Here is a 27,800-nt window from a genome sequence, read left to right on the forward strand (position 1 = left end):
TGTTCGTCTTCCCTCTTTTGTCCATTCTTCCAGGCACTCCGGCTACCGGTGGAAAAGGGTATGACTCGAAACAAGGTGGCACTAATTATTGTCTGGTCAAGCTCAGTGAGAGCGTTGTTGGTGCAACCGTGCAAGTAGCATTTCGACCAAGGAAACACGCGTCGTTATCACCAAAATTTGAACGGGTTGGTAATCTAATCCCTGTATCCATGCTGGCACCGGGGGTGTGGGGCCATGTGGGGACCTGATATTCCGTGGCTGCTTCGGTGTGCGACAGTGCCTCCTCAGTTTGTGAGATCCTAATAGGACAGAATTTAATCCTCCAAATCTACATTCAAAATCCTGTAGATTTTCTCTAAGGCATTTATAATCTGAGAAATTTCAGTAGATCTTATTTATTGACTATGTGGCATACCAACAAATATTTTTCCTACTTTTCGTTTCTTGCTTTTTTTTACGACCACCACGTGTGCATATATGTTGCTTATACTTAATATCAAGTACTCCCTCCGTTTTTTTAATATAGGGCGTGTATTATTCCGCACGAATATTAATGCCAAGCCAGCCGGTAGCAGCGGTAGTTCTCCCCCAATATTAAAAACGGAGGGAGTACAATCTTTTATTTTGGTTTTGTACAACAATATTTTTTTTTGACTTATACGCGCTATGTATCTTTTTACAAACTGCAAGGGGCATAACTTTGTCATGGCATGTTCAGAGATCTTAAAATCTCATCGTTTGCGGTGTGTGGTTCATGCAGTTATTCAAGATCTGTGAGGTTAGGTCGGTTTGTACATGTTTGGTCTTCTGCAATTTTGTCACTAGAAACATGCACAAATACTCACTCCGTCCCAAAATAACGGCATCCGCAGTGGCTGACTTTTGACCGACTCTTATTTAAAATTTGCTTGTGTTAAGGAAAAAAATTGGAGAGAGAAGATAACCGACTTTTCGTGAAGAGACAGACTCTTAAGGAAAGAATCGACTAAGAGTCAGCCAAGAGTCAACCTTTTAACCATTGTGCAACAGCACATTTAATGCTAGCAAATTATCTAGAGTCAATTTAAAGACACAGTCATTGCACTTATTATTTTACCGTTGACTATAAATTACGTGAAGAGTCGGTACTAACTCTACCATTGCGAATGCCCTAAGTGAGGTGGATTTATATAGATTCTTGTACAAATCCGTGTCACTTGTTGTGGGATGGAGTGAGTATAAGGATGTAAACAATGGAAATTGAGATGTCATCGACTTTCAAGAATCTTAACGTGTCTTTTGGTTTTATTAAAGGTGATTGTTGTTGGTGGTGGCCATTTTTGTTTTGTCATCATTTTGTTTTGTTTTAAACTTATATAAACACTCGATTGGTGACTGGTTCATTATGTTCGGGCCACCTACGGATATGATTTAAGATAATGGATAGTAGTAAAACATTTTTATTAAACATGTTTTTTTTTACTCCTTTGTAATAAGCGGGCATTATGCTAGTTGGATTAATATAGCCTGATCATACCTATGACTGCACAAAAATCTTTTTATTTATGTCGACAAGTATCCTTCTAATCATGGGTAAAGGGCATACAACTACACCTTTGATGAAAAAGAGTTTGCTTTTTATGTCACTAATAGGCATTTATTTTCTTTTTTTGAAAACCCATAAAACCACCTCGCCTCTGCTGGTACATACAGCCATTTTATATCAGGAATCAAAGCTGAACACATCAGTTTACAGAAATTGAAATTAATATTTTGAGATCAATTTTCAGAATTTTTTTTTGACAATATGTATCAATTCAGAACATGTGAATCTCTAGAATGGACCCAAAGAATGGAAGTGCCATAAACATGGCTGCCGCAGCAGATCGCTTGGCAAACGACAGCTGATACGATAATCTGGCAAGTTTTACAACAAACAGCGAAGCAGCACATCGAATTAAAACCTCTCTATAACAGCAAAACAGCAACGCGGAAAACCCATAACTAAGCGAGGAAAAGAGACGCAGCCAAAGCCAAAGTTCGCGTAGTATTATTATTCCTCGACACCCCTCGCACACTTCTTCCCTTCCCCTCCAATCCAATCCCTGCCTTTCTCGCTGCTTATTCCTCTCCGTTCCCTCCCCTTGCTTCTCGCGCACACTAACCAATCCGAGCACCCGGCGTCGCGACTCCCGAATCGCGAGACCCTGATCGGACCCGAAGCCATTGGCCCGCCCGTGCCATTGGCCGAATCGGGAGGCATTCGTCTGCGCCGCGTTTCCCAGCCCTGCCCCGTCGTGGCGGTGGCGGTGGTATGATCAGCAGAGGAGGACGCGGCGGCGGCAGCGGCGGCGGAGGAGGACGAGATTAGGGCGTCGGGGGTGGTGGGAAGGGGGAGGAGGTGATGAAGGCGACGGCGCCGCCGGCGAAGAGGCGTAGGGGCCCGCGGCTGGCGGTGCTGGCGCTCGTCTTCTGCTCGCTGCTCGTACCGATCGCCTTCCTTTTCAACCGCTTCCCCGCCGGTGAGTTCTGCCCGTCCCTCTTGTCGCCACCGCTCTGCGCCGTGCGACTCCCCGGATTTGGGGGTAATGCGGGTGGCGCCGCGGCTTTCCGGATCGGATCGGCGCCATTCCCGTCGGATCTGTTCCCTGAGTCTTGTTTCTCTAAATTGTCGTTTAGTGCGGGATTTTAGCGATTTTGGTGTTTTTGTTGTTCTTATTGCGGGATGTTCTCGGCTTGTTTTTCTGATTCGTTTATTGCTTGTTGCAGTGTATGTGACGGATGAGCGCCCCCAACAGGTAACTTCCATTTAAAAATATATATATGGAAAAATTTGTTGAAGTTTTGATGGATTTTTTTTTATGAAAATGCTGATGGATTGGGATGGTGTGACTGATTCGTGCTGTTACATTTTGACTTGTTCCGGGTATAGGAGATACATTTGCCTTCGTTCGAGCGTTCGGTGGTGCAAAGAGGTGGTGTAAATCAAGTGATCCATAGGGGTGGTAGTGATGTGACCGCAGAGACACAGGTACTAGACTTTTCCATTTTTGTTATGTAATTGTAGGGATTAATTTGTATAACCTGGTAACGATTGCTAGCTTGGTGGATGTTGACATGATCATGCAACGGAAAATTGTCTGTATTTGTTCCATGGTTTTAGCGTTTGGTTTTAGCTACTGTTTGTTCTCTGCTTTTAATGTAACTTAATGATACTAGCGATGCCTAGTAGCACGACTGAAACTAAAAGATCTTGATAATCTTTTTATCTTCACTAGCATGAAAAATAGAATTTCTGGACTTTGGTCCTGACATTTGTCCAGTAGACCAAAGCATCAACCGCAAGATCTTTAAAAATTAACTGGAGTTGCCTTCACTTCTCCCACATTCCATCTGTTATCTTCCTCATATTCTATAGCAGGTTTCAGGTCCTCAGTGGTTACAAGCAGTTGTTGGCCATTGTTTAAAAAATTAGCTGGTTTAGACCTTTAGAGTATATTTTGTTCACATCGGAGATTACTTATAACTATTTCTTTATTTAGAAGCTATCCTAGAAAGACAATTGTGCATAAGCTCTTATATTAACAAATCAAAGAAATTTGTCAACCAATTTTGTCACTGAAGTATGTGTGTGTGGGTGGGGTGTGTGGGGGGGGGGGGTTGCTTGAAGCTCACAACATCAAGTTGGACAGTATGGAGTTTTGGGTTTTGGTCAACTTAAGGAGCACGTGGTGTACTCTTCATATGGTGTCTAAAATTTTATTTTATGTGCTACCTCTTGAACCGAGTAGGATAATGTAGAGATGTCATGCCAAGGTTAGCCTAGTGGCCCTTACAGTATCCCACTTATCATAGCAAACATGACTACAATCTCAAACCGTTTGTAATGTATCTAACCGCTCATGTCACAAGGGTCCAATTGACATCATTTGCAGGAGTAAAGATAGTAATCTCTCCACCCTATTCTTTTTGTTCATGATTATGAACTAAAGGCTGTGAGCCTGTGAAAAATATGTGCTGTAGCATGAGTAAATACATTTATTTACAATTATTTTATGGATAACTATTGCTTTTCATTACAGCTTCTATAGGTAATTTGAATCCCTGACATTTTATCCTCTTACCCTTTTTCAGGTTGTGCCTGGAAAGATTTCCGAGGGCAATATAGAACGCCATATTGGTAGTGAACCTTCCAGAGGTAGCACTAAACAAAAAGGTATTGGTTGGTATGGCTGCAGCATTGCTACACTAAGTTTAATTAAATCTATGACAACACCATAATCAATATGCATGAAGTGTCATTTATGTGAGGGAACCTTTTAGATATAAAGCATTTCGGTGTCAATTTGTTTCAGTACCTCACCATCTCCGTCATTACTTGTTTCAAGTTCATTCATGTGTTACACGGCAATCCTTTTTTCTCACCACGACCCCCTGTTAAAATAAAGTAGTAATACTCATTTCTAAACAAATGCCAGTGTCTTTACGTAGATGTGATGATTCGCCATAAACTACCTGATTTTCTAATCTTCTCATGATGTGCTCATGCTTGACCTTACTTGGTGTACATACTGACCCATTAATTTGCAATTTATGCAGTTCCCCCACCACCAAAAATTGAACAACCGAAGCCAATAGAAGTTCCAGTTGAACCCAGAAAAGTATGATGGCTCTCAGTTTACTGTCTTTCTTTGTACACAAGTTGCACTTTACATTTCGAAGCACAGCTTTGTTTTCCGATTAATATATACTTGAGCCTGCAGCCCAGGCTGTAATGTGGCTACTCTTTTTTCATGAGAAGTATATTGATACAGTACGTCTGAATAAACATATATTGGTTCCAGGACTTCAGTGAGAATAGCAGCATGAGACATCCCAAGGTTCCAAGTGCTGATGAACTGGAGAAGGCTAAGGCTTGCCAACTTGAATTTGGGAGTTACTGTCTCTGGTCCATAGAGCACAAAGAAGTTATGAAAGATGCCATTGTGAAAAGACTAAAAGATCAGCTCTTTGTAGCTCGATCTTACTACCCGAGCATTGCAAAACTTAAGGGAAAGGAGGCACTGACTCGTGAATTGAAGCAGAATATCCAAGAACATGAGAGGGTTCTAAGTGAATCCATTGTTGATGCTGATCTACCATCATTGTGAGTACTTATTGCGCTTATCGATTTTTCGCCCCTTTCAACTCAAAACTACAATTCTCGTCCAGTATTCCTTGGCTAAAATGTTCTGTTACATGTATATGTTTCCTAGGTGTATATTATATTGAAATTGTACCTTGCTATGTTTGATCAGAAAAGTTTTATCCAATCATTATGTACATTTAATTTTTTAACCACTGAATAATACTTGATGTGTGCTTTCAGTATAAAAAAGAAGATAGAGAAGATGGACCATGCAATTGCAAGAGCCAAATCATGCTCTGTGGATTGTAACAATGTTGACAAAAAGCTTCGCCAGATACTTCATATGACAGACGATGAAGCTCATTTTCATATGAAGCAGAGTGCATACTTGTACAACCTTGGTGTTCACACGATGCCCAAAAGTCATCATTGTCTTAATATGAGGTTGACAGTAGAATATTTTAAATCAACTGCATTGGATTCAGATGACTCTTCTATCCATCAATTTAACATTCCAGATCATAGGCACTATGTTATATTATCAAAAAATGTACTTGCAGCTTCCGTTGTCATCAACTCATCTGTCAGTAGTTCCGAGGTAGTCAGATAACTTTTTCACTTATGCTGATAGAACATCTTCTGTGTTTAGCATTGCTGATGTTTCATCTGGCGTTTTGCAGGAGACCAGGAATGTAGTGTTTCATGTACTAACGGATGCACAAAATTTCTATGCCATGAAGCATTGGTTTTCAAGAAATGCCTACAGGGAATCAGCTGTCAATGTCATTAACTATGAACATATTATTTTGGAGAATTTGCCAGAGTTTAGCATGCAGCAGTTATATATGCCTGAGGAATTCCGTGTTTTCATCAGTAGTTTTGAGCGGCCTACTGAGAAGTCTAGAATGGAGTATTTATCAGTGTTCAGTCACTCACATTTCTTTATTCCGGAAATATTTAAAGATTTAAAGAAGGTCATTGTGTTGGATGATGATGTGGTGATTCAACGGGATCTCTCTTTCTTGTGGAATCTTGATATGGGAGATAAGGTCAACGCTGCTGTCAAGTTTTGTGGCCTGAGACTGGGCCAACTAAGAAACCTTCTCGGTGAGGCAGCATACGATCCCCAGTCATGTGCATGGATGTCTGGGGTGAATGTGATTAATCTGGACAAATGGAGAGAATATAATGTTACAGAGAATTACCTGCAACTCCTGGAAAAGGTTGGTTTGATCTCAGTCCGCTCTTATTTCAAGTTCTAATGCATGTTTTCATGCCTATTTTTTTTTTGTTCTGTTCCATGATTTGTAGGTATCATGTCCATGACATGAAAGAATGAGTATTATGATAGACTTATACTAGCTTAAAATTATTTAATTTCAGTGTCTTATTTGGAATGTACATAAAGTGATTAACTTAATATTACTTCTACTTTTGTTCTGTTACAGTTCCGAAACAGTGATGATGAGGCCTCAGTGCGAGCCACAGCTTTACCTATAAGCTTGCTTTCCTTCCAGAATCTTATATATCCTCTTCATGAGAGGTTGACTTTATCTGGACTAGGCTATCACTATGGAACTGAAGAAGAAGCTATCCGAACTTCTGCATCATTGCACTACAATGGTAATATGAAACCTTGGCTTGAGTTGGGTATACCAAACTACAGGAAGTACTGGAAGAGGTTTCTTGCACGAGATGAGCGATTCATGGATGAGTGCAATGTAAATCCATAGCGCACTTTGAACCTGGGAACCAGAACATTTTACGGTAGATTGTTTCGTCTACTGCTGTACTATATACCAAGAGGATGAGCACTTCCAGTGAAAAGACCAGGAAAGCAGTCATTAGCCATCAATTTTGACAGAGTAGATCCAACACCATCTGTTCATTGAATTAGTGAGCTTAATGGATGGTTTTTCTGCAGTTAGAGAAAGTAGTCTTAAGTTGAAGGATAATGCTGTAGACAATGATGTGTAGTGGTGAGGCTTCAGGTAAAAGGGAGTGTCACTCTCGTCATCTAGGTTACGGAACAGGATGATCGGTGACGTGCTGCGGCACCTTTAATTGAAATTGGGGCCTTACACGTCATCGATGCAGGTTGATTCTTTTCTTCATTAAATTTTTGACCTGGCTTGTTTTGTCCTTCTACCAATAAGGACATACACAGGCTAAATTCAAATTCTTTGTTCTTAGTTGCTGCACATGGATTGTTTATCATTGTTACGTGGATGGAAAGTATATTTTGTCTGTCGGAAATTTATCAGTTACACAGCAAGATTAACAGCTCTTTGGTTGTCTTTGAAGTTCTTATTGGACAATTCATACCCGAATGTTCCAGGAAATTGACAATCCTTTTTGTGGGAGCCTTGGTGTGTTTGAATTGTTCTTCTGTTGCAAAAAATTTCATGTACTCCGTATGTATTATTCCCGTGTAGTTGGGACCCTGTGTTTGCAAATACCAATGTTGGCTTACCGTATGCTGAAACTGTTTGGAAACGTTGGAATGCACTCACTGGATCACAGAAGTGCACAGATACATTAGAAAAAAAAAACCTCCCTCCGATGTCTTGGATTCAACTTTGTACTAAATCTAAGCCTAGTCATTTACTCCTTATGTTTCCCAAAACACCTCATATAATTTTTGATCGCTCAATCCTTCGTATAGATTTTTTTTTTTGCTTCCCCATTCGGCCAATAACTGCTCACACCAAGTTATTCTTAATCGAATATGAATGAACAAGCACCCAAAACGAGAGTTGTCTTGATTCAGATGCACAAATCTATATGAAGCGTTTTGTGTAATAAAGTGAGTAACACGCAATCTTGTCCATTACCGTCAACAAAAGGGAAAAAAAACCTCGTCTTTGGTGTGCACATCTCATTGCTATGTGTAGTTGGCGCTCCACATTTTTTCTTTTCGTTTGTGAAAGCCAGCTAAAAGTTTGATATCAAAATGGTGATTTTTTTTTTGGGTTATAAGTTTTGTTTTGGGTAATTTCGTTTACTAGCTAAATACCTTGCGCCACGGACTGAAAAAAATGCATGTTTAAAAAATGTTTGTGTCATTATCTACTATGTTAGAGCATATAATATGTTTTCTTTTTCATCTCAATGATTTGTGCCAAATTAACAAATGATGAGAACACCATTCAAAGAACAAATGACACAAAATAAATCAATGTGATATGAGGTGATGGACGCTGCCATAAATTGAGTCTTTTATAAAAGATAAAAATATATTAAAATCATCCTTGCCATGTGCAGCAGGTAGGCGATGGGGTAAGAGTACATGATTACATGATATTATTGAACAACAATGATGACATTTCGACCATGTTTTATCCAAAGAAGTAAGTCCATTTTACCCCACTCAACTCTTGGAAAAGTTGAAATTTAACCCAAAACTCTAAAACTGGAAAAATAACCCCCCATGAACTCTTGAAACCGTCCATGAGAACCTCCCTGGCGGTTTCACATTTGATTTTGGTGGTTTTGGCTGCCTAGCAGGAACGTTGACCGCCACGCTGGCAAAGTGGTGGGCCATGGGCGCCGCCCCTTCTTCTTCTTCTCTCTCCCGTCCCATGCGTTGCTCTCTCTCTCTCAGTTATTTTGTTCTCTCTCACACAGTTATGCTGTTGCATCATGTATCAATATCTATTGTCGACCATATCAAAAGCAACAACAATGTTGACCACAAATAAACCTCCAAAGTGGAATCGAACCTTAAGTATATCATCTTCCATTCTAAAAAAAGAAGAAATCTCAGACTAATGGTAGCAGCAAAGAGATTGGAAAGACGGGAAGGCATAGAAGAATGGGGGGAGGGGGAGGGTACTGACCTAGCCGCAATGTCCTTCTCCTTTGACCCCCAGCAGCCGCCCCTGCTCAGCCGCCGCCCCCAGTGACAGGAGGTCTAGGGTTCAGCGGGGGAAGAGCTGAGAGAGAGAGAGAAAGGCCACAGGAGAGAAGAAAGGGCACGAGAGAGAGAGAGAGAGAGAGAGAGAGAGAGAGAGAGAGAGAGAGAGAGAGAGGAAAGGGCACCCCTTTGCCAGCGTGGCTAGTCAAAGCTCCAGCGAGGCAGCCAAAACCACCAAAATCAAATGGGAAACCATCAGGTTGGTCCTCATGGACGGTTTCAAGAGTTTAGGGGGTAGTTTGCCCGGTTTTAAAGTTTAGGGTTAAATTTTAACTTTCCCAAGAGTTGAGGGGGGAGGGTAAAATGGACTTACTTCTTATCCAAACCAAGGAACATGCTCCTCACAAATGTGATAAAGTCCTACCAAAAAGAGAGTATATCAAAGAGATATGAGGTGATGGACCGCGCGATCAATCGAGTCTTTTATAAAAGATCTTTTTTTTTTTTGAAAATTCTCCTTGCCATGTGCAGCAGGTGGGCGACGGGGTAGGAGTACAAGAGTATTATTGAACAACAATGATGGCACTTTGACCATATTTTATCCAAATAAACAAACATGCTCCTGACAAATGTGATAAAGTCATACTGAAAAGGGAGCATACAGGTCTGGTTGCATGTGTTACTACTTGCTAATGCAGAAGGCACTGGATACGTAAAATGGCCAAAGTACTGTTAAACAAGGAAGATTTTATAGCTAACTCATTAACTTAGTTTGGTCGGTTGTTATCCAAAGTAAGGTCTACTATTTGGTCAGTGCATCACACCGTGCACGAGCTGAGTGCTATGGATAGTAAAGAAAGGTCTACTATTTTGTCAGTGCATCACACTATGCACGAACCGAGTGCTATGGATAGTACCAAAGGCAGAAGTGGTAAACGTTGTGTTGTCTAGTGTTGTGTTCCTGCGCAACGGTTTGACGTTTCGCGTATGATGTGCAATTTCAATGCTTTTACTGCGGTGTCATAGCTTTATCTATTATGCTAATGCAAGCAACGATACATGGGCATTACTGTCGGCCGTCTGATATTAGTATGTTAATTGCATAAATTATAACTCCTGCAACTGGGCGAACTGAGCATATCTTAGGTGGTTTGGTTCCTTGCGGTGAAACTGACTCACCCAGGTTCAAATCCTAGACTTGGTATGGGTGCTCACATTACTTGGATTTAATCCAGGATTTAACCGGTGCTATGCTTTCAATGGTAGGTGATGTACCCATCAACAACGAGATGACTGTGATAACTTCGTCAATCTCTCAAGACCTGTTGACCCGAAGGTGTGCGTGTGTGCATTCATAGGGGTGATTGTTCACGCGTGTTTGTGAGCGTCTGCGTTTGTATTGTATTTCTAAAAAAAAAAGAACTCCTGCAAGTTGCAAGATTGTATGCTTTAAACTTTCGAGTTCACATTTCTCTCCTGAAACTTATAATCGTATTGCACATGTTTTTATCTGGATGCTAATGACCAACGAGGTGGTTGTAACATTCAGTTATTGGAAACGACAATTTCATCCTTATTAGAAGCAATTTCGATACGAAGAGCACATACAACTTCTGTGCCATTGTGTCTTGTTCGAGTCTTTGTTGGGCAGTGAAAGCATACAAATCTCGCACTTTGTTAGAAGTTGTTGGTTTCAAACCTACTCTGATGTTATGAATGTGATTTTGGATAGTCTTGGACTGAACTATGGAGTGCATGTGCCCACGCTAGTCTTGCCTGTGAAACTAGATTTCATGTTGATACTTTCTTATTCCGGCACAAGTTACCAGGTTATGATCACTTCTTTACTAAATTATTACCACATAATTCCTCCATTGCTAAATACTTGTCGCTGTTTTAGTGCAAGTTTGTCACATAAAAGTACAAATATTTAGGACGGAGGGAGCAGTTACTTTGTTAATATCTCTTGATTAACATATTATATTCACTTGTTTACCAGATTAATATCACTTGGTTACCGGTTGCTGCGCATCAACATGTTTTCACTACCAGAATATGAGAAAACTTAGATCATTGTACTTTTATGATCTGATGAAATCTCTTGTTTAAACACTTCAATACTTACTCCCTGAGCTTAAATCACTTTAAAATTTCGGACTTAAGAACAATGCATGGTCGCAGAACAGTTCCCTTTAGATTAGCCGTTCAGTCTTTCAGACCTATTTTAGTCTGTTATGATTGTGATTTTGGAGCCCCAGGGGGAAACACTTCAAAAACATGACAGGACGGCAGAAGATATATTCAAGCAGTTTAGGTATCGCAGAACTGAACTCAGGTAACCATCAGTCCAGGCAAAGCAGAACTCTGGCAATTGCAACACCCAAACCCAAACAAGGCACAAGTATTTCGGTATTCTGAGACTCAAGGACAAACGCCTGTTTTTCTATCAGTTCAGTCTTCTGCCACCGATCCCCTCAAATAACTATATCTAGAAAGATAGAAAGATCTCAAGACATCCTTATTTACCATATGTCAGGAGATAATTTGATTTATTCCCAACAGTTTATACAAGCGGCCACCAGAAAGTTCCATTTAGATTACTAAGGTGGCTCGGCTCAATAGACTTGTGGATTAGCACATGAGTTTAAGAGACAAGGTGGGAACATATTTTACCAAATACATGGATCGAACTGCTATGATCTGAATTACCAAACTGATGGTTTAACTATCATGCACCCTACGACGCTTCTCTTGGGGGGCCTTTAATCCATCATTTGTATTTGCTAGAGGATCTGATGAGTCCCTTTCTGCTGTTCTCTGGTTGCCACTTGTATGCGTCGAATATTCTCCTGATTTGACACTCCCAGGGTTGTCTCCTGTTCTATTTGGGTCCTCGGCTGCCTCACTATCCCTGTTTCTGTTTACAGAATGGCTCAGATCAGATGATGGGGCTGCTGTATTTCCTGACAGGTCCTGCACGTTCTCTGTACTGGATTTAGACTGCTTTTCAAACATCATCTGCAGATACTTCCCTTGTTCTTCAATTCGCAACTGCAATTTTCTCTGAGTCTGCAAAAATAAAGATGAAATGAAGTTCAGAATGTGTTTTGTATCACATGGCTATTGAGCTTGCCTACATCATGTTAATCCCAGTGCAGCTAAGGCGTCAATTCTTTTGTACAGTGCCACATTACTGCAGTCACAATTCAGTTCATGATCACAAATAAGTGCGAAAGAGAATCACAGTCTCACATTTTTGTCCAAAGGTGCAGTATGTTTGGCACCATACTCTTTTTACTAGGGCATCATTTGGCAAGAAACCAAACAGCAATCAAATTTAGAGCCAGTATATGATGTGCTTTTGGACTATTACCTCAAGTTGTTCATGAAGACGTTTCTGAACCTCCATCTGAAGGCGCAGGGCTTCAGTAAGATCCATGCTCCTATATAAGAAAGTAGACATCATGTAAGAGTCTTAATCATGATGTGGCTCACAATTCACAAACCAAGATAATGCACATTCCCATAGAGCAAAGCCTCAAACCTATACTATCTGGACAAACAGAAAGTGAACACAAAATGGGCTCAACACGCCTTATGTAATTTCCATGTGGAGGTCCAGGAAAAAAAATCGGTCCAGATATTAGGCAACTCACAACACTCGTCAGTTACTTGCAGCATGGAACAGCATGCAAAGTGAAGGAAACAAATGTCTCAGCTATCAGTCTATCACTCATCACAATTGGTGCAACAAATTCCAACAACATTCCAGCTCTATCAAACTAAGGGCAAAATAAAACTAGGAGCATAATACTGTATTATTAAGGCTAAGTTATTTCCGTTCTCACCAAGTGAGAAAAAAACTCATGACAAGCGAAATAATCCAATATTAGTAATATCAGATTCTACTCCTTGCACTTTCAACATCTCATATAATTCATAAAATGCTTGAATGTGAAACTTAACATCTTCGTTAGCCAAGCTACTAAAGTGATTTTGCTGCACATGATTAGCACCTTAATTGTTGAATCTTAAGTGAATTCACAAAAATATTTGGTGGTGAGCATGCAAACTCCTTAAAGGTGGTGTGCATTATATGCCATCTTGGTTTTCTTTCTGTTCATGATTTTCCTAAGGTTAATACCAGAACTATCTATTGATGGAACTCCACGTTGAGCACTTGCCTCCTTTGCAGCTACTCCCTCCGTCTACAAATAAGTGTACTTTTGGGTTTTGTCCTAAGTCAAACATTTTAAGATTTGACCAACTTTGTTGAAAAGAGCAGCAGCATATATGACATCAAATCGGTATATTATGATACTACATCTCAAAACGGATCTAACGATACTAATGTAATGTCATAAATGTTGCAACATTTTCCAATCAAGTCGGTCAAACTTTAATAATTTTAACTTGGGACAAAACCTAGAAGTACACTTATTTGTGGACGGAAGGAGTATCTTAGTAACCCCCATTAAAGTTATTCTGCAGTTGAATCACAAACCTATATTGGCATTGATTATTTTTCTCAAGGCAATTATTAGCAATCAGTCACAATTCACTAATTCAGTAACTACCATCTCAATTATGACTTAAGTGCTAGTTTTAGCCTAGATAGTCAATGCACGCATAATAACTTACACCAAAAAAGCATCAAAAGAGATGGATATGATGCAAAGTACAATGCACAACGGAACAGGAGGAGAGATAATAGAAGATTATTATTCACTCACGATTTCAGGTCTAGAGTCAATTCTTCAGTGCTAGTCCTTTTTTCTGTTGTACCTGAATAATTAGTTATGAAATTGTTATATAAGTGTTAACAATTCATACCAATTACTCCTTGCTATTTGCAACAATGGATAATTACCCAAAAAAAATTGCATTACGAGAAGATTTACATATATACATACATAAAGCATCAGCCTTTAAAAATTATCATAGAAATATACTCAACCCAATAACTCATCATCATGATTCCCGGAAAATATATTCAACTAAGCAAGGAAGATCTATAGATAAGATGCAAGTGAGAAAAGTGTCAATTGAGATAACCTTCAGATAGGTCTGGCTTATAGCGAGCCGTGCGGTACTTCTGCAACACAGACCAGGTGAGATAAGAAAGTGAAAACTCAAATCACCTGTGGGCAGAAATAGTATTTACAAAGCTAACAGCAAACCTGCAGGTGACTTTTCACATGATATATTGTCAAACTGTCAACTTTCATAAGCTTCAGCACGCCCTTAGGTGTAGCTTCTGAAGGCACGAGACAAAGAAGTACAAGCATTAGTTTACGGCAGAACAGGATTCATGTATTAAATACATTCAAGGGAAATCGACAACACTGCGCACATACTTTCACTACCGCCAAGCTTATTTACAGCATCTACAAAACATTCATGAAGTTCTGGGGTCCACCTCATCCGTTGTTTAGCTGCTGAGACATTATTGCCATTGGGAGGACTCGCCACATTACACATCTCCCCACTATGAGATGAAGCTGACTGGTTGACAGCTGGTTGTGATACAGCCGAGTTGGAAGTTTGAATCATGGCCTACACAAAGACAGCAACAAACACTTGATCATGAAAGAACATAAGGAATCTGTTTAGCAAAAGCATCATAATGTGAACGCAAACAAGTATCACTCTAGAAACTATTAACTTCAACGAGTAACGGGACTAAGACTGCCTAGAAATTAAGCGAATCTCGTTTTCTATTTTGTGAAAGACATGCAACATCACTTAAAATTTCAGAGAGAAACATTCAGTAATCAGTATCAATAACATGAACATTCACTACAACAGAGGAAACAACAAAATGTTATTGGTGTCTTCATATCATTCTACCAAAACATATTGCACATCAGTTTTAAACTGCTAATAAGGTAAAGAGATTGTGTGCCCCCTATGGAAGTATGTCACGAGTAGTACATGTAAAGTCAAAACTTTCTCTTAACTTTAACCGATGAGACATTGACATACATTATCGCATCTAGATTGGCCACACAAAAATGATACTCCCTCCGTCCCATATTAAGTGACTCAAATTTGTCCAAATATAGATGTATCTATGCCTAAAAAGTGTCTAGATACATGTAATAGAATGTCACTTAATATGGGACGGAGGGAGTACTGGATTAGGCTGACAAAGAATTTCCGTTGTATTTTGACTTCATAAAGTTGACTGATGTTACAGTAAACAAAAGGAATATTTCTAAACTAGCAGAACACAATGGAGCTACCAAAATGCCTCTTTATGGTACAACATTTGCATACCTTTGACTGGGAATCAGTGGTTGTTGCATCCAGAATACCTCTCCAATCATCATCCATTATCTCTTCCCACCACTCATTTTGTTTAGCAACCACATCAGATGTCACAGCAGGACAGCCGTTCCGGATCTGATTACCAGGTGCACCAACATTGTCTCCGTAATCTGTTAAACCATCAACAGAACCCGGGAACCAAGTTGCCTCGGTGTGTCCTCCAGGAATATTATCAGATAAAGTCTGAAATAATTCAATATCCAATGGCTGAGAAATAAAAGGAGCAGACATAGATTGGCTCTCGTGATTAGGCACAGAGTCAGCTGGACTGGCAGAAAATCCTAATGAAGCTGAATATGATGACCGCATAACACCAGCTCTTGGGTGAAGAGTAGCAGACTGAGGTGCACTGTGATGCAAGGGCACAGAATCATTCATCAGTTGCCTTGGCATCGGAATAAGCTGGGGATTATGAGACCTTGGGAAGTTCTCCTTCAAAGAATTTGGCAGAATAGGTAAAGAGGATGACATTGCTCCAGAAACCCTGTTATTGTGAGAGTGCCTCAGATCACACTTCCTCATCGAGAATTGTCTGCAAACTTTGTTCCTTTCCCATAAATTGCATCAGATCCCTCTCCAAAAGTGTTACTCCATTAATCTGCAAAGGGTTATGAAATTAAGACTAAATAATGAAAACTTAATAGTTAGATCGTACCAAATGCAGCCATCTATCAAACGCACATTTATGTACCCCAGAATAAAGCATGAGTAAGTAGCAATCTAATTTAGTGTGATCTGTGATTGTGCAAATATCCAAGAAACAGCAACATCCTGATATGCTAGGAAGTTATAAGGTTGTGTTCACATGTGCCCATCATGACTCTTCTAGAAAAGAACAAAAATGTAATCAGCAAAGCAGACGGTTCGTGAAAAAAATGTAAGTGAAGCAGATTAAACCACATTGTAATCCTAAAGCGGCACCTTTTTGCCAGCATGAAGTGTAGATTAATCTTCACTTGAAGCTAGAAATTATACCATCTTTCTGCATAGCACAGCAACATGCAGAATCCCACAGAAAACACGCAGCCATACTTATGCCCTGATGTAGGGGTAAAGACCTTCTTCCTATTATTATCCACGCGTGGAAGCTTCATAATTTAACATCAAACGGCTGTTTTGAAAAGAAAATGATGGCAGCTTTTTAATTTACTGTGCAATCTGTGACACCATGGTCAAACAGAGAAACCCATCTTAGCACGCATGTGGCATGTGCTAGTATTAACTAGAAGGACGACAGCCACAGCTTAAGCCCTACAAGACCTCAATTAAAGCCCAGGGGACAGGCAACTGTTGCCAGGGGGCAGGATAATCACAAGTACTACCACAGTACCTAATTCTCCTGTAACAGCTCCCAGTTCCCAACCCCACCAAATCCCCCCGAAATCATTTTCTGTACCACAAACATCACGTACCATCCCAATTCAAGCGTACGTCTGATTCTGTCGCTCCTGACTAAACTCGCCTAGAACCCATCCCGCATCCGCAAAACACGTCGCGATAAGCAAAAAAAAAAACCCTAGAGAAACCCCGTCCGTCTCCACACCGCGCGCGCGCTCCCTCCTCCACTCCTGCCCCCATCGATCCGATTCCAACCGGAATCGCCTCGGCGGAACCGATCGGCGCCGATACGACGAGCTAGGAAGAGACGGGCGATCGAGACGGTGGCATGGATTGGACTGACGGGGGGCTTGAGGAATTGGGGGGGAGGAGCGTCCGTACCTGGGTTGTGTGAGGGAGCTGCTCGATCGGTGCGGCCTTCTCGAGATGGGAGGATGGAAAGGGGGGACTCTGGTGGCTGGGGCAATGTGTCGCGCTGGGAGGGGGGGAGGAGGGGGCTGCGGGAATGGAGGAGAGAGACGAGGAGGAGGAACCTGGTGCGCGCACAAGAGGAGGAGGACGACGCCCACCAGTTGCCGGGGGAAGGCGCACGCACCGCCCGCACCATGGGGTCTGGCTTTTCTCGGATAGGCCCCTTCGGCCGCCGTGCGGCCAACTTCGGACGGTTGGGATGGTCCATCTGACGGTGAACACACCAACCTTCGGTGGTGTCGGAACACTGTACCTGTAGGTGAACAAATTTTACTGTTTTTTTCTTTTTTGCCGTTGGTCTCGTTCGTATTGCGGCGCATGGTTGTACGCGCCTCCTGCACACACGTACGAATCGATTGATTGCTTATCCGATGATTGCGTCACGTGCATGGACTCAATTTCTAAATTGCTTCACACGATTATTATTTTTGTGTTTTAACATGGACTTCGTATCAATAAGAACGTCAAAATTATTCCAATTTGGGTAATTTTTCTCCGTGGTCAACAAGCGGCTCTAGAAAATAAGGGGGCTTTCATTTTAGAATGCCGAGCGTGAAAACCATAACACTAATAGAAAATTGGAAGTTTCACTCAAGAAGAATTTGAATTCTCGGCTTTACGAGTACAAGGTTCATGTAGAAATGGACTTTTTTTAGGGCCGAGATTGAGATGGACTTGGTTGGTTTCTATCAGGGGCCGAGCAGGGTCAGACCCCCCCTAATCGTTCGCCCCTCCCCCCTATGGATTTCTGTTGCATGGTGGCAGTAATTTGCTGCAGAGTACATGTCTGATGCTAAATACCGAACGGGAAAAGGGCCAACAGAGAGGAGAATGCCCATTAGCTAGCTGCATGCCTGCACCTCGAGACCTCGGCGAATCGTTCGATAGACTTCCTCTCGTTTCTACCCGCCCGCCTCTTTTCTGTCTCCACGCTTCCCTCTGGTCTTCCTTGGCTCGTTACCTTTTAGACCGTCAATTTGCCATCTACAGGCTGCAGCCCTTTACCGGCTTGTCTATTGCAATCTTGCTGGATTGGTGATAGCTCGATGGCACACTGAGTTGCTGGACGAAGCAATCCTACAGTACTACCTCGTTTCTTTTATTCTTTTGACCTTCAAATCTTCTAAGCACTCATCACTTGTATTTATTTATTTCCGATCAATATATCAGTTTAAACCTTTCTACTCCCTCCGTCCCTAATTAACTGAGGGAGTATATAAGTTAACAAGTCAATTTAATAAATATATTTTTCTTTGTTTAATTTTGCTATGCTTCAAACATCCGAGATGAAGAGAAAGACACCGCCATTTTTTTGCAAGGCGACTGCTTTCAAACTTTAATATTTCTTGTGCTGAAAATGCAAATCCTAGATCTCATAGAAATTTAGTTTTCTCTTGTACCCGCAAACATTTCTTAATATGATTTTTAGCAACATAGATACTACATTTTTTGCAAAAAAGATATATACCACATGGAGCCTATTAAAAAAATACTATGAGATCTTATATATTGTGATGTTTTACCTCTGGTATAATTGATTTCTTTTTCGCCCCCCTCATATTCAAATCCTGGCTCTGCCCCTGGTTTCTATTGGTACTACTACGTGATAAGAATTGCTATTTTTGTTAAAGTCAGATTGAATCATTTTCTTGACCTTTCCTTTGAATTTATTATCATAGGTTATGGAATGCACCTAACAAACATTGGGTGGCATAAGAAATTCCCTGCTATTAAGGCATGGATTTCTTTAGGCCGACCATCACTACCTTTAGAAATAGAAAAAAGGCATCCTTCTGGCATGATTTTTGCAATAATAGTTGCACGTTCGAAGACATTTTTGTAAGCTTTGTGTCATAGCCATGAGAAAAATGAAGTTCATAAGGACCGACAAAATGATAGTTGGATTGGATTAGGCCCCTTACCGCATATCTACAGTGGAACAAGCAGCTGTACAAGTTCGCAGCACCGGGTATAATCAATGGTGTCCGGCTCCAGCCCATATGCAAGATGTCATTGCATAGAGATGAACGCCAAATGGAGAATTATCGACTTTTTTTAGGCGCAATTTGAAGGTTCTTATTTTGAAAATCTGAAAGTGACGATTGAACCGAGATGCATGTTTTTTTTCTTGCATGGACAGTACTACTTCGTAAAAACAATTTAATAAAAAAAACCTTATGGGTGGAGTAACAATTTTCTCAAAGAGGCAAATGGGTGAGGTTTTGTAGTGGCAATTTCTCCCCAAAAATTAATGAATCTACCAACATAATTTCAGCAGGCTTTCGGAGAAACTGCAACAACGAAAAAAGAGGGGGCTTGAACCCCGACAGAGAAGAGGCAAAGATCCACCGGAAGCAAAACCGCCAATGGCGAAGCCGAGGAAGTCCCGGAACCCTGCCTCAGATCTGCCCGCCCCCGCCCGGCTCCCATGGCAGCCCCCGGCACAGCCGGTCGCCACCGCCCTCCTTATCTCCCTTGCCGCGCTCCTTGTCCGCGTGCTTGTCTCCGTCGGCCCCTACTCAGGCCAGGGCGCGGCACCCAAGTTCGGCGACTACGAGGCGCAGCGGCACTGGATGGAACTCACCCTCCACCTCCCCACCTCCGACTGGTACCGCAACACCTCTGACAACGACCTCGCCTACTGGGGCCTTGACTACCCGCCCCTCTCCGCCTACCAGAGTCTCCTCCACGCCCGCCTCATCAACGCCTCCCTCCCCGACACCGTCGCCCTCCGTTCCTCTCGCGGATTCGAGTCCCCGGAATCGTACGCACCCACTTAACTAGCATTTACTACTTCCTAGAGTGCAGAGTTGTGTGTTTGTTTTATGCCTTTGTGGTTTGTTTTATGTAGGAAATTGCTGATGCGGTGGACAGTGCTCTCTTCCGATCTGATGGTGTTCTTCCCAGCAGCGCTATGGTTCGTGTGGGCGTACATGAAGGATGGAGTTGGCGGTGGCGGGGAGAAGCGAGAGGGGTGGATGTGGCTCCTCGCCATGGTTCTCATCAATCCATGTTTAGTGTTAATCGATCACGGTCATTTTCAGGTAAGGATTATACTGTGGTGTTTGTGCATTGGAGCAGTGCAATGGTGATATTCCATTCAATGCCTGATAAGTACTTATCTTTCAGTATAACTGCATCAGCCTTGGGCTGACACTGGGAGCAATTGCTGGTGTTTTGTCAAGGAACGAACTTGCTGCTGCTGCTCTCTTTAGTCTTGCAATTAACCATAAACAGGTTCTCTCTCTTCAGTCGATAATTATTTACTTAAGCTTTGTCGCCAAACATGTAAACAACATGGAGAGTGTTTCACCTTTGCAAAGCCACAGATTCCCAACAATAGAAAAGATAAGTTACTTGGGCGGATAGTTGAAAACTAACTTGGCCCAAGAGATAGTCTATAAATGGCAAAGTCGGTACTCATGGTCCAAGTGGTAATTGCATCGACAGTCAACACAATTTTGAGTGTTTTTTTTGTTGCCTTGGGATGCTTGAGGCGCACTGTTGCAGTAATTGGGGAGTTGAGGTGTATAAACAACGGTGGACTAGGTTTCATCATATTTGTCCCGAACAATGCAATAGGCCACTAAGCTACTATGAGTCATGTGTGTACTGTTTCTGCAATTTTAGTACTCGACTTTTGATGCCTGCTGACTGGATTTCCAGCTAGGTCAAGCTGGCACTAGAATGTGTTGCTAGAAATAGAAATGGGAAGCGAATCCATACAACAATTTTCTCCCATTCATCTACAGTGCTATACAGAGCTTTTCATAGCCCATGCTTATTCTCTATACATTGCAAATATATGATATCATGCAGATGAGTATGTACTTTGCACCGGCATTTTTTGGCCATCTTCTGGGGAAATGCCTGAAGAGGAAGTATCCAATTCTTGAGGTCACTAAACTCGGTTTTGTTGTATTCGGAACTTTTGCTCTTGTTTGGTGGCCATATTTGCGTTCTTATCAGGCTACCATGCAGGTAAATGTTCCCTCTGGCTACTTTTTTATAAGCAAAATACGACCTACAACTGAACAAAGCTTGTTTAATAAACATTTAGCTATTTTTTTGTTGAGCTGGTCTATACACAAGGATGAAACTTTATGTATAACTGACTTAATTCAGACTTCATCAATCATTACTAAACTTGTGAACTCTGTTATGCCAGGTGATCTCTCGATTAGCTCCTTTCGAGAGAGGTATATATGAGGATTATGTTGCAAATTTCTGGTGTAGCACCTCAGTTCTTATCAAGTGGAAGAGATTGTTTGCAATAAAGCCGCTGAAACTTATGAGTCTTTGTGCTACAATCTTCGCCTTTTTGCCTTCTTTTGTTCAGCAAGTAAAGTCACCAAGTAATCTTGGGTTTCTCTATTCTCTATTAAACAGCTCGTTCTCTTTCTATCTATTCTCCTATCAAGGTATGTTCAGGTGCCAAGTTGATATTCTTAGTTTTGGTATAGGTACATAATGTTTCTTAGTTTCATGATTTCCTTTTGTTATTTGCAGTGCATGAGAAATCAATTTTGCTTCCTCTTTTACCTGCAAGCCTTTTAGCACTGCACGAGCCTCACTTGTATGGATGGTTCACATACTATGCCCTCTTCTCGATGTACCCGCTTATCTGCCGTGATCAGCTTCTTCTACAATATATAGCTGTTCTTGGCTTATTCTTTCTGATTTACTATTCACCTGGTGCAAGCTATGTCAAGGGGATAAATGTTTCATCTGGAACAAAGGCAGTTCTGAGCCTGCCATTGTTATGCTCGATCTTATTTCACATTGTATACTTGCAGATAGAGCCCCCAAAGAGGTATCCCTTCCTCTTTGATGCACTGATAATGTTCATTTGCTTCTCACAATTTGTTATTTTGACCCTGTACACCAATTATAAGCAATGGATGTTGGACTTACACCCTAGACCAGTAGGTAGGAGGAAGAAGGATTTGTGATTGGAAATTTTGACAGCTAATTATAGAGAAGGTTCATTGTACCCTTGAGTGTGTTCCTCTGTAACGAAATCGATTCACTTTTAATTAAATGAATGAAATCTTTCCACATGTAGCAGATACAAATAAAGTTTTGTATGATCAGGGATTTATGTTTAAGAATCATCTTGTGTTCTGCTGTTTGATCACTCTGAAACCAGATGCAAAAATGTGCTTCTACCTTTTGAACTTGTTGAGCCCTTGAAATTCATATCCTGGCATAATGTCATTTAGCTTTTCGCACTGTCTTGTTCTTCCAGTGTCGTAGCTAGTCCACAAATACTATACCTTTTAGAGGTCATAACTAAATACTTCCTCCGGTCCATATTAATTGTCTCAAATTTGCCCAAATATGGATGTATCCATGGCTAAAAAGCGTTTAGATACATGTAATATTTCGACAATTAATATGGATCAGAGGGAGTAACAAATAACAGACAAGTCAGCTTAATCGGTTTCTTTTCTTTTCTTTTTCTGCAACAAATATTGGCTTCTTCTCAATGTTCCTTCTAACCATACATTAGAAAATCACCATACAAAATCACTCTTAACTAGGAGTGTCAAATAATGTAAAGCACAATAAATGTTCTTCACACCTTCTCTACATATTCGCCAAGCCACTTGCTGAGGTGGAAGAAAAGGTCCGGCCGGGCAAACAAGAACGTCAGTCCACAAACCAACTACTTAGGTTCAACCTTGGACTGGAAGGAGTATCCTCCGCTATAGTCGTCGAATGAATCGGTGCTCACGTCCTTGCCCTTCTTTGGGAGAGGATCGTTGTAAGGATGATGTGGAGGAGCACCTTTGGTGACGTCGAAGTCGGTTGCCGACGTTGCTGCAGATGTGGAGGCACTGCTGAGCCCCTCGCTCTGCAGCATCATCTCGATCTCCTTGACAACGTCGCTCATCGATGGCCGGGCCGCCGCGCCCTCCTCCACGCACCGGAGGGCCAGCTGCACAAACTTGCCGAACGCGGTGAGATGGTTGGTGCTGACGATCCTGGGATCTATCATGGCCCTGAGCCCACAGAACTCGGTGTCGGAGACGTCGAACACCCTTTTCGCCTCCCGGACGATGTACTTGCCCTTCTCAATCGGCTGCCTCGCGATGATCAGTTCGAGCATGACTACGCCGAAGCTGTAGACGTCGCTCTTCTCGGTCAGCTGCTGGGACATGTAATACTCGGGATCCAGATAGCCCTGCAGGTGACACAAGAAAAAACTCCCAGTTACTTCACCAGTCGAAGAATCATCTGCAGCGATGGATTCATTGGCAATGCATAAGCCTACCAGTGTTCCTTTGACTTGGGTGCTGACGTGGCCCCTCTCGCTGTCGGACACGAGCTTGGAGAGGCCGAAGTCGGCGACCTTAGCGGTGAGGTGCTCGTCCATGAGGATGTTGCTGGACTTGACGTCCCGGTGGATGATGGGCGGGTCCGCGAGCTCGTGCAGGTAGGCGAGGCCTCGCGCGGCGCCCAGCGCCACCCGGAGCCGCTTCTTCCAGTCGAGATGCAGCCCGCTCTTGCCGGTGAGGCTGTCGCGCAGCGTGCCGGCGGGCATGTACTCGTAGACGAGCATCTGCTCGCCCTGCTCGAAGCAGAAGCCGAGGAGGCCGACGAGGTTCTTGTGGTGCACCCGGGAGAGCAGCTCGATCTCGGTCTTGAACTCTTGCCCGCCCTGCATCGACCCTTGCTGCGCCCTCTTGATGGCGATGAACTGCCCGTTGGGCAGCATGCCCCTGTACACCTTGCCGTACCCTCCGTACCCGAGCTCGTTCGCCTCCGCGAAGTTGTTGGTGCTCCGCTTCAGCTCCTCGCAGGAGAACCACCTCGCGCCTTTCAGCCGCGGCGCGCCGCCCTTCTCCTCGCTCCGAGCCCACGACGCTGCAGCCGCCACAGGCACGCGTACCCAATTAAGCTCTCCTCTTCACTCATCATCCGGTGATCGAACATGTAAAATGTTCCAAGAAAGGTAAGCGTCATACCGAAAGGCCCGCCGAGCTCTTCCGTGGCCTTCTGCGCGCGCCGCCTCTGCACGAGCGCGTAGACGGCTGCTCCGACGAGCGCGATGACCAGGACGCCGCAGCCAACCGCTATGCCGATGATGGCGCCTTTGCTCTTGGACGACGGCCCGTTTCGGTCTGAAACACCATCCAGTCCCATTCTTCAGTCAATCAATGCACACTTCATCAGTAAATTAATCAAGGAGCAGCGTTGTTGACCTGGGAAGGGGTAAGGGGAAGCGATGAAGTAGTAAGGGCCGAACTCCCTGGGCGGCTTGAAGGTCTGGTTGCTGAGGTCGAAGCCAATGCGCATGACCTCGGAGCGGTTGAAGTAGGCGCCGCCGGAAGGGAAGAGCTTCACCTGGACCTGCATGTAGGAGTCGCTGTTGAAGAAAGGGTCCTGCAGGGAGACGGAGCCCGGGGTGAGCTCCAGCTTGGTCCACAGCTTGCTCTCCAGCTCCTGGAACGCCGTGCCGTTGCCCACGTCCCCGAAGAAGGGCGCCCGGAAGTACATCACCCCCTGGTACGGGTACGCGCACCCGCAGCTCTGCGGGCTCATGCTCTGCTCCGCCGGGCACGACCCCGAGAAGCACTTGACCAGGCTCGTCGAGTAGGCCGGCGCCGCCTCCCGCTGCGTCACGTTGCAGTACTGCGTGTTGGGCAGGTGGTCGCACACCGGGTTCCCGGCCAGCCTGAACAACAAACACCACATCAGAACAAACGTAGAAGCATTGCCATCGTTTGGAACTGGCTGTGTCCTGTGTCCAGTACTCACGCGAGGGTGCCGTTGTAGCTGGAGGTCAGAGTGACGGAGGAGAAGTCGTTGTCCTTGAAGCTCACGATGCTCAGCTCGCTGCTGATGCTCCTCCCCAGGTCCAGGGTGCCATTGAACGCGTTGCCGTCTAAGATCCTGCAAATTAAGAGGCATCGTCGGATTTGCCACTGTACTCCCAAGATCAGCATTTTCTGGGGTAATAAAGTTTGTCGTCTGATCTTACACTTGCTGCAGCTGCGGGCTGCTGAACAGCCTCATCGGCACCGTGCCGTAGAGCCTTCCCGATTGTATGATCCTTGATTTGCCATCACAAGACGATGTCAGATCTAGCTATCCGATTTCGGATTTCCAGGCATGTATGTTTGCGTGAAGTTGAATAGATTTTCAGGGGAACTTACAGAGCTGAGAGCTGTGGCAACTTCCAAAACCACTGTGGACTCGGGGAAGGATCAAACGTGTTGTTGCTCAGATCGCTGTGGTATGATGAAACCAGAAGAATTTCTCAGATCAAGCTTGTACTTGTGGTGGTTCGAGCTAATTAGCAGAAGAAATCTTTCGCGGTACGAAATTCTTACACGTAATTGAGAACAGCCATCCCGGATAGATCAGGCAATGGTCCGGTAAGTTGATTGTTGGCCAAGTTGCTGAAACATATTCCCAAATAATGTGTTCAATATTACTATAGATTCTCAAATGACAAGTAAGTCACACTGGCTCTAGTACATGGTACTCAGATATTTTCAACAACTTACTGAACAAGAAAATGATACAGTTCTTGTAAAACTTACAGCTCGTTTACTTTAGTCAGATTATTCAGGTTTGCGGGAGCTGAGCCAGAGAGGGAATTTCTATCCAGCCGGCTGTCCAAACATAACAAAGATATTTGTTTCACAAAACATAACATAGATATAAACCAATGATACATATTTGGCAGCTCATCTAACGAGATCAGAATTGGGCAGAGTTTCATCTGAAAAAGTACACTTACACAACTTCAAGTGTACTAACAAAACCAAGAGAGTCAGGTATATTCCCGGTAAATTTATTTCCATCGAAAAGCCTGCACCAAATACCTTAAGGCGTCAGAACAATGTTGCAAAAAAGAAGAAAGAAATGTAGAAACAGGGCTTCGGGAACTCACAGATGGATCAGTGTCATCTCAGGACTGAAGAGAGCATCAGGGATTGGACCAGACAGTTGGTTCTTATTGAAGTGGCTGCAGGGAACCAGAAACAGTATGGTTAGATATGTATGCCACCTTTTTATTTCGGCTTCAGGAATGCCAATTAAAGACTTCTTTAGGACCTACAAGTGCTTGGTTTTAGTAAGCTTGTCGAGTCCCATTCCGCCATTTGATGAGATCGGCAACGGACCAGTCAGTAAATTATCGGCGATGTCAAACCAATAGAGGTCGGAGAGATTTCCCAGTGATGCCGGTATATTTCCAGAGAACCGATTTGAGTTCAGAGCCCTGAAACATAGTTTGGTTGATGTCATTCTTTACCTGCAAAAACTGAACTAGAGAGGCACAAATGTGCAGTATCATCTGAGCTAATGATTCCTAATACCAATGAGTAATGATGTCTTACATGTATGACAGTTTTGGAACACTACCTAGCTCATCCGGTATGTTTCCATGAAAGCTACAACCTGCCAGAATCCTTCAAGACAAGCGATAGAATACATGAGCATATTGGAAGCAGAGGAAAGAGAAGAACACAGAGCAAATTCAGAAACTTACAAGGTGGTGAGCTGCTTCAAGTTGCCGATGGTCGGAGTGAGCACACCACCTAGGTCATGATTGAACGACAGGTCCCTGCATACACACCCAATTAATTGATCATGCCAAGCAGAGGAGCAATAACAGAGAAATGTTTGAGAAATGATTTAGCTTGACACTGTGGTGCTGTGCTGCTACATACAGGGATTGCAGCTCGCTCAGCTGGCCGATGTCGGCAGCTAGAACTCCTTTGATGCCCATGGTTGACACTTTGCTGAAGGACAATGGTTGTATAATCATAAATAGACTTTCACACGGTGTGCAGTCAATTTTTTTGCTTGAATTCTTTAGACACTTACATGAAGATCACTCTGTCGTTGCTGCACGTCACTCCTTCCCATGGCGAATCACCGCAGGGATCATCGGACTGTCCCCACGTTGGTGGCGCGTCCTGCCACTGATCCATCAACGCTCGGAGAACAGAAGCTGCAATCAGTTCCACGGTTCATTCGTTACTTCAGGTAAAGCTTATCACACAAAAGAATATACTTTTGGCTAGTTCTTCATACAGAGACGGTGCAAAGTAGCTCCAAAATAAATCCTTGATGAACTAAGCAAGAAAAAACTCTCAAGCTAGCTGCAAGTGAAAATGGTTGAGTGATGGATGGTACTCACTGTCCTGGCTGTTCGTCACGGCATGGCTTACTCTCAGACAAACCGAGAGGACCAAGGCCGCAAGGAGAAACACCGCTCTTGGTCTCATCCTCGCACAGCCTGATCCAAGCGCCTCCATACACGCACGCACGCAGTGAAGAATTGAGCCGAGCTGACGCTGGCCGAGGTGCGGTTTTAGGTCGCCGAGGCACCGAGCAAAAAGCCCGGGAGAGCAAGGCAACCACCGGCACCACAACCGCAGCCCATGATGCGCCTCATGATGGGACGTGCATTTCACCAAGCTAAAATGATGGCCAGGATTGGGAGTTTTGGAGAGAAAGATACGTGCAGAGGGGAGGAGGAGCTAGAAGAGGGGCCAGGGCCGGGGTGGTGCCAACGACTTGACTTGAAAGCAAGCCAAGCTCCCCCCTCGGCACCCAGCGAGCGGGCTGTAGCTGAGCACGCCTGGCCTAGCCCGTCCCCGTCTCCCTGTCCACGGAAGGAGTCAAAACTCAAAAGGGTGGATACGGTCTCACGAACATGACCCTTGCTCTACGGCA

General features: G+C 43.2%; 4 protein-coding genes across 5 annotated transcripts; 2 read left to right on the forward strand and 2 right to left on the reverse strand.

The window, feature by feature from the left end:
• The first annotated feature begins 1,996 nt into the window (after positions 1-1,996).
• Positions 1,997-7,417, forward strand: LOC100833615 (probable galacturonosyltransferase 7). The gene is made up of 9 exons (XM_003557945.4): positions 1,997-2,501; positions 2,749-2,777; positions 2,912-3,010; positions 4,114-4,195; positions 4,579-4,640; positions 4,824-5,125; positions 5,348-5,705; positions 5,788-6,330; positions 6,556-7,417. Exons 1-9 carry the CDS (start codon positions 2,384-2,386, stop codon positions 6,838-6,840), a joined length of 1,878 nt encoding a protein of 625 aa, XP_003557993.1. The 5' UTR covers positions 1,997-2,383; the 3' UTR covers positions 6,841-7,417.
• A 3,967-nt stretch (positions 7,418-11,384) lies between these two features.
• LOC100833923 (protein PHOSPHATE STARVATION RESPONSE 1) lies at positions 11,385-17,270 on the reverse strand. Of its 2 annotated transcripts, none has more exons than XM_010230376.3 (8): positions 17,013-17,217; positions 15,243-15,891; positions 14,321-14,519; positions 14,144-14,220; positions 14,019-14,058; positions 13,697-13,748; positions 12,337-12,406; positions 11,385-12,032 (listed from the first exon to the last, which is right to left on the reverse strand). In XM_010230376.3, exons 2-8 carry the CDS (start codon positions 15,813-15,815, stop codon positions 11,685-11,687), a joined length of 1,359 nt encoding a protein of 452 aa, XP_010228678.1. In that variant the 5' UTR covers positions 15,816-15,891; positions 17,013-17,217; the 3' UTR covers positions 11,385-11,684. The 2 variants fall into 2 exon arrangements, with proteins under 2 accessions (XP_010228678.1, XP_024312499.1); XM_024456731.1 differs by having other exon boundaries at positions 11,685-12,032; positions 17,165-17,270.
• Positions 17,271-19,386: 2,116 nt separating this feature from the next.
• Positions 19,387-22,232, forward strand: LOC100834235 (probable dolichyl pyrophosphate Man9GlcNAc2 alpha-1,3-glucosyltransferase). Its single transcript, XM_003557947.3, has 6 exons — positions 19,387-19,866; positions 19,954-20,146; positions 20,232-20,339; positions 20,922-21,083; positions 21,271-21,523; positions 21,612-22,232. Exons 1-6 carry the CDS (start codon positions 19,469-19,471, stop codon positions 22,052-22,054), a joined length of 1,557 nt encoding a protein of 518 aa, XP_003557995.1. The 5' UTR covers positions 19,387-19,468; the 3' UTR covers positions 22,055-22,232.
• A 300-nt stretch (positions 22,233-22,532) lies between these two features.
• LOC100841195 (probable leucine-rich repeat receptor-like protein kinase At5g49770) lies at positions 22,533-27,606 on the reverse strand. The gene is made up of 17 exons (XM_003561622.4): positions 27,262-27,606; positions 26,946-27,072; positions 26,789-26,860; positions 26,608-26,682; positions 26,456-26,527; positions 26,176-26,337; positions 26,008-26,082; positions 25,855-25,926; positions 25,655-25,726; positions 25,442-25,510; positions 25,265-25,339; positions 25,090-25,161; positions 24,867-25,001; positions 24,311-24,783; positions 24,074-24,229; positions 23,380-23,972; positions 22,533-23,289 (listed from the first exon to the last, which is right to left on the reverse strand). Exons 1-17 carry the CDS (start codon positions 27,377-27,379, stop codon positions 22,771-22,773), a joined length of 2,937 nt encoding a protein of 978 aa, XP_003561670.2. The 5' UTR covers positions 27,380-27,606; the 3' UTR covers positions 22,533-22,770.
• Positions 27,607-27,800: the final 194 nt, after the last annotated feature.

This window comes from Brachypodium distachyon, chromosome 1, assembly GCF_000005505.3.
Source record: "Brachypodium distachyon strain Bd21 chromosome 1, Brachypodium_distachyon_v3.0, whole genome shotgun sequence".
Lineage (NCBI taxonomy): Eukaryota > Viridiplantae > Streptophyta > Magnoliopsida > Poales > Poaceae > Brachypodium > Brachypodium distachyon.

Bases quoted from the DNA above. Each gene is read 5' to 3' on its own strand.
- LOC100833615 (XM_003557945.4), top strand. From the start codon at position 2,384: ATGAAGGCGACGGCGCCGCCGGCGAAGAGGCGTAGGGGCCCGCGGCTG. The intron at 4,641-4,823 runs GTATGATGGCTC...TATTGGTTCCAG, and splicing joins TTCCAGTTGAACCCAGAAAA to GACTTCAGTGAGAATAGCAG. The intron at 5,126-5,347 runs GTGAGTACTTAT...GTGTGCTTTCAG, and splicing joins GATGCTGATCTACCATCATT to TATAAAAAAGAAGATAGAGA.
- LOC100833923 (XM_010230376.3), bottom strand. From the start codon at position 15,815: ATGAGGAAGTGTGATCTGAGGCACTCTCACAATAACAGGGTTTCTGGA. The intron at 14,520-15,242 runs GTATGCAAATGT...GTCTTTGTGTAG, and splicing joins CCACTGATTCCCAGTCAAAG to GCCATGATTCAAACTTCCAA. The intron at 14,059-14,143 runs GTTTGCTGTTAG...TCTGTGTTGCAG, and splicing joins ATGTGAAAAGTCACCTGCAG to AAGTACCGCACGGCTCGCTA.
- LOC100834235 (XM_003557947.3), top strand. From the start codon at position 19,469: ATGGCGAAGCCGAGGAAGTCCCGGAACCCTGCCTCAGATCTGCCCGCC. The intron at 20,147-20,231 runs GTAAGGATTATA...CTTATCTTTCAG, and splicing joins TCGATCACGGTCATTTTCAG to TATAACTGCATCAGCCTTGG. The intron at 20,340-20,921 runs GTTCTCTCTCTT...GATATCATGCAG, and splicing joins TTGCAATTAACCATAAACAG to ATGAGTATGTACTTTGCACC.
- LOC100841195 (XM_003561622.4), bottom strand. From the start codon at position 27,379: ATGGAGGCGCTTGGATCAGGCTGTGCGAGGATGAGACCAAGAGCGGTG. The intron at 25,727-25,854 runs GTAAGTGTACTT...ATGTTTGGACAG, and splicing joins GTTAGTACACTTGAAGTTGT to CCGGCTGGATAGAAATTCCC. The intron at 24,230-24,310 runs GTCAACAACGCT...ATGGTGTTTCAG, and splicing joins TTCCCCTTACCCCTTCCCAG to ACCGAAACGGGCCGTCGTCC.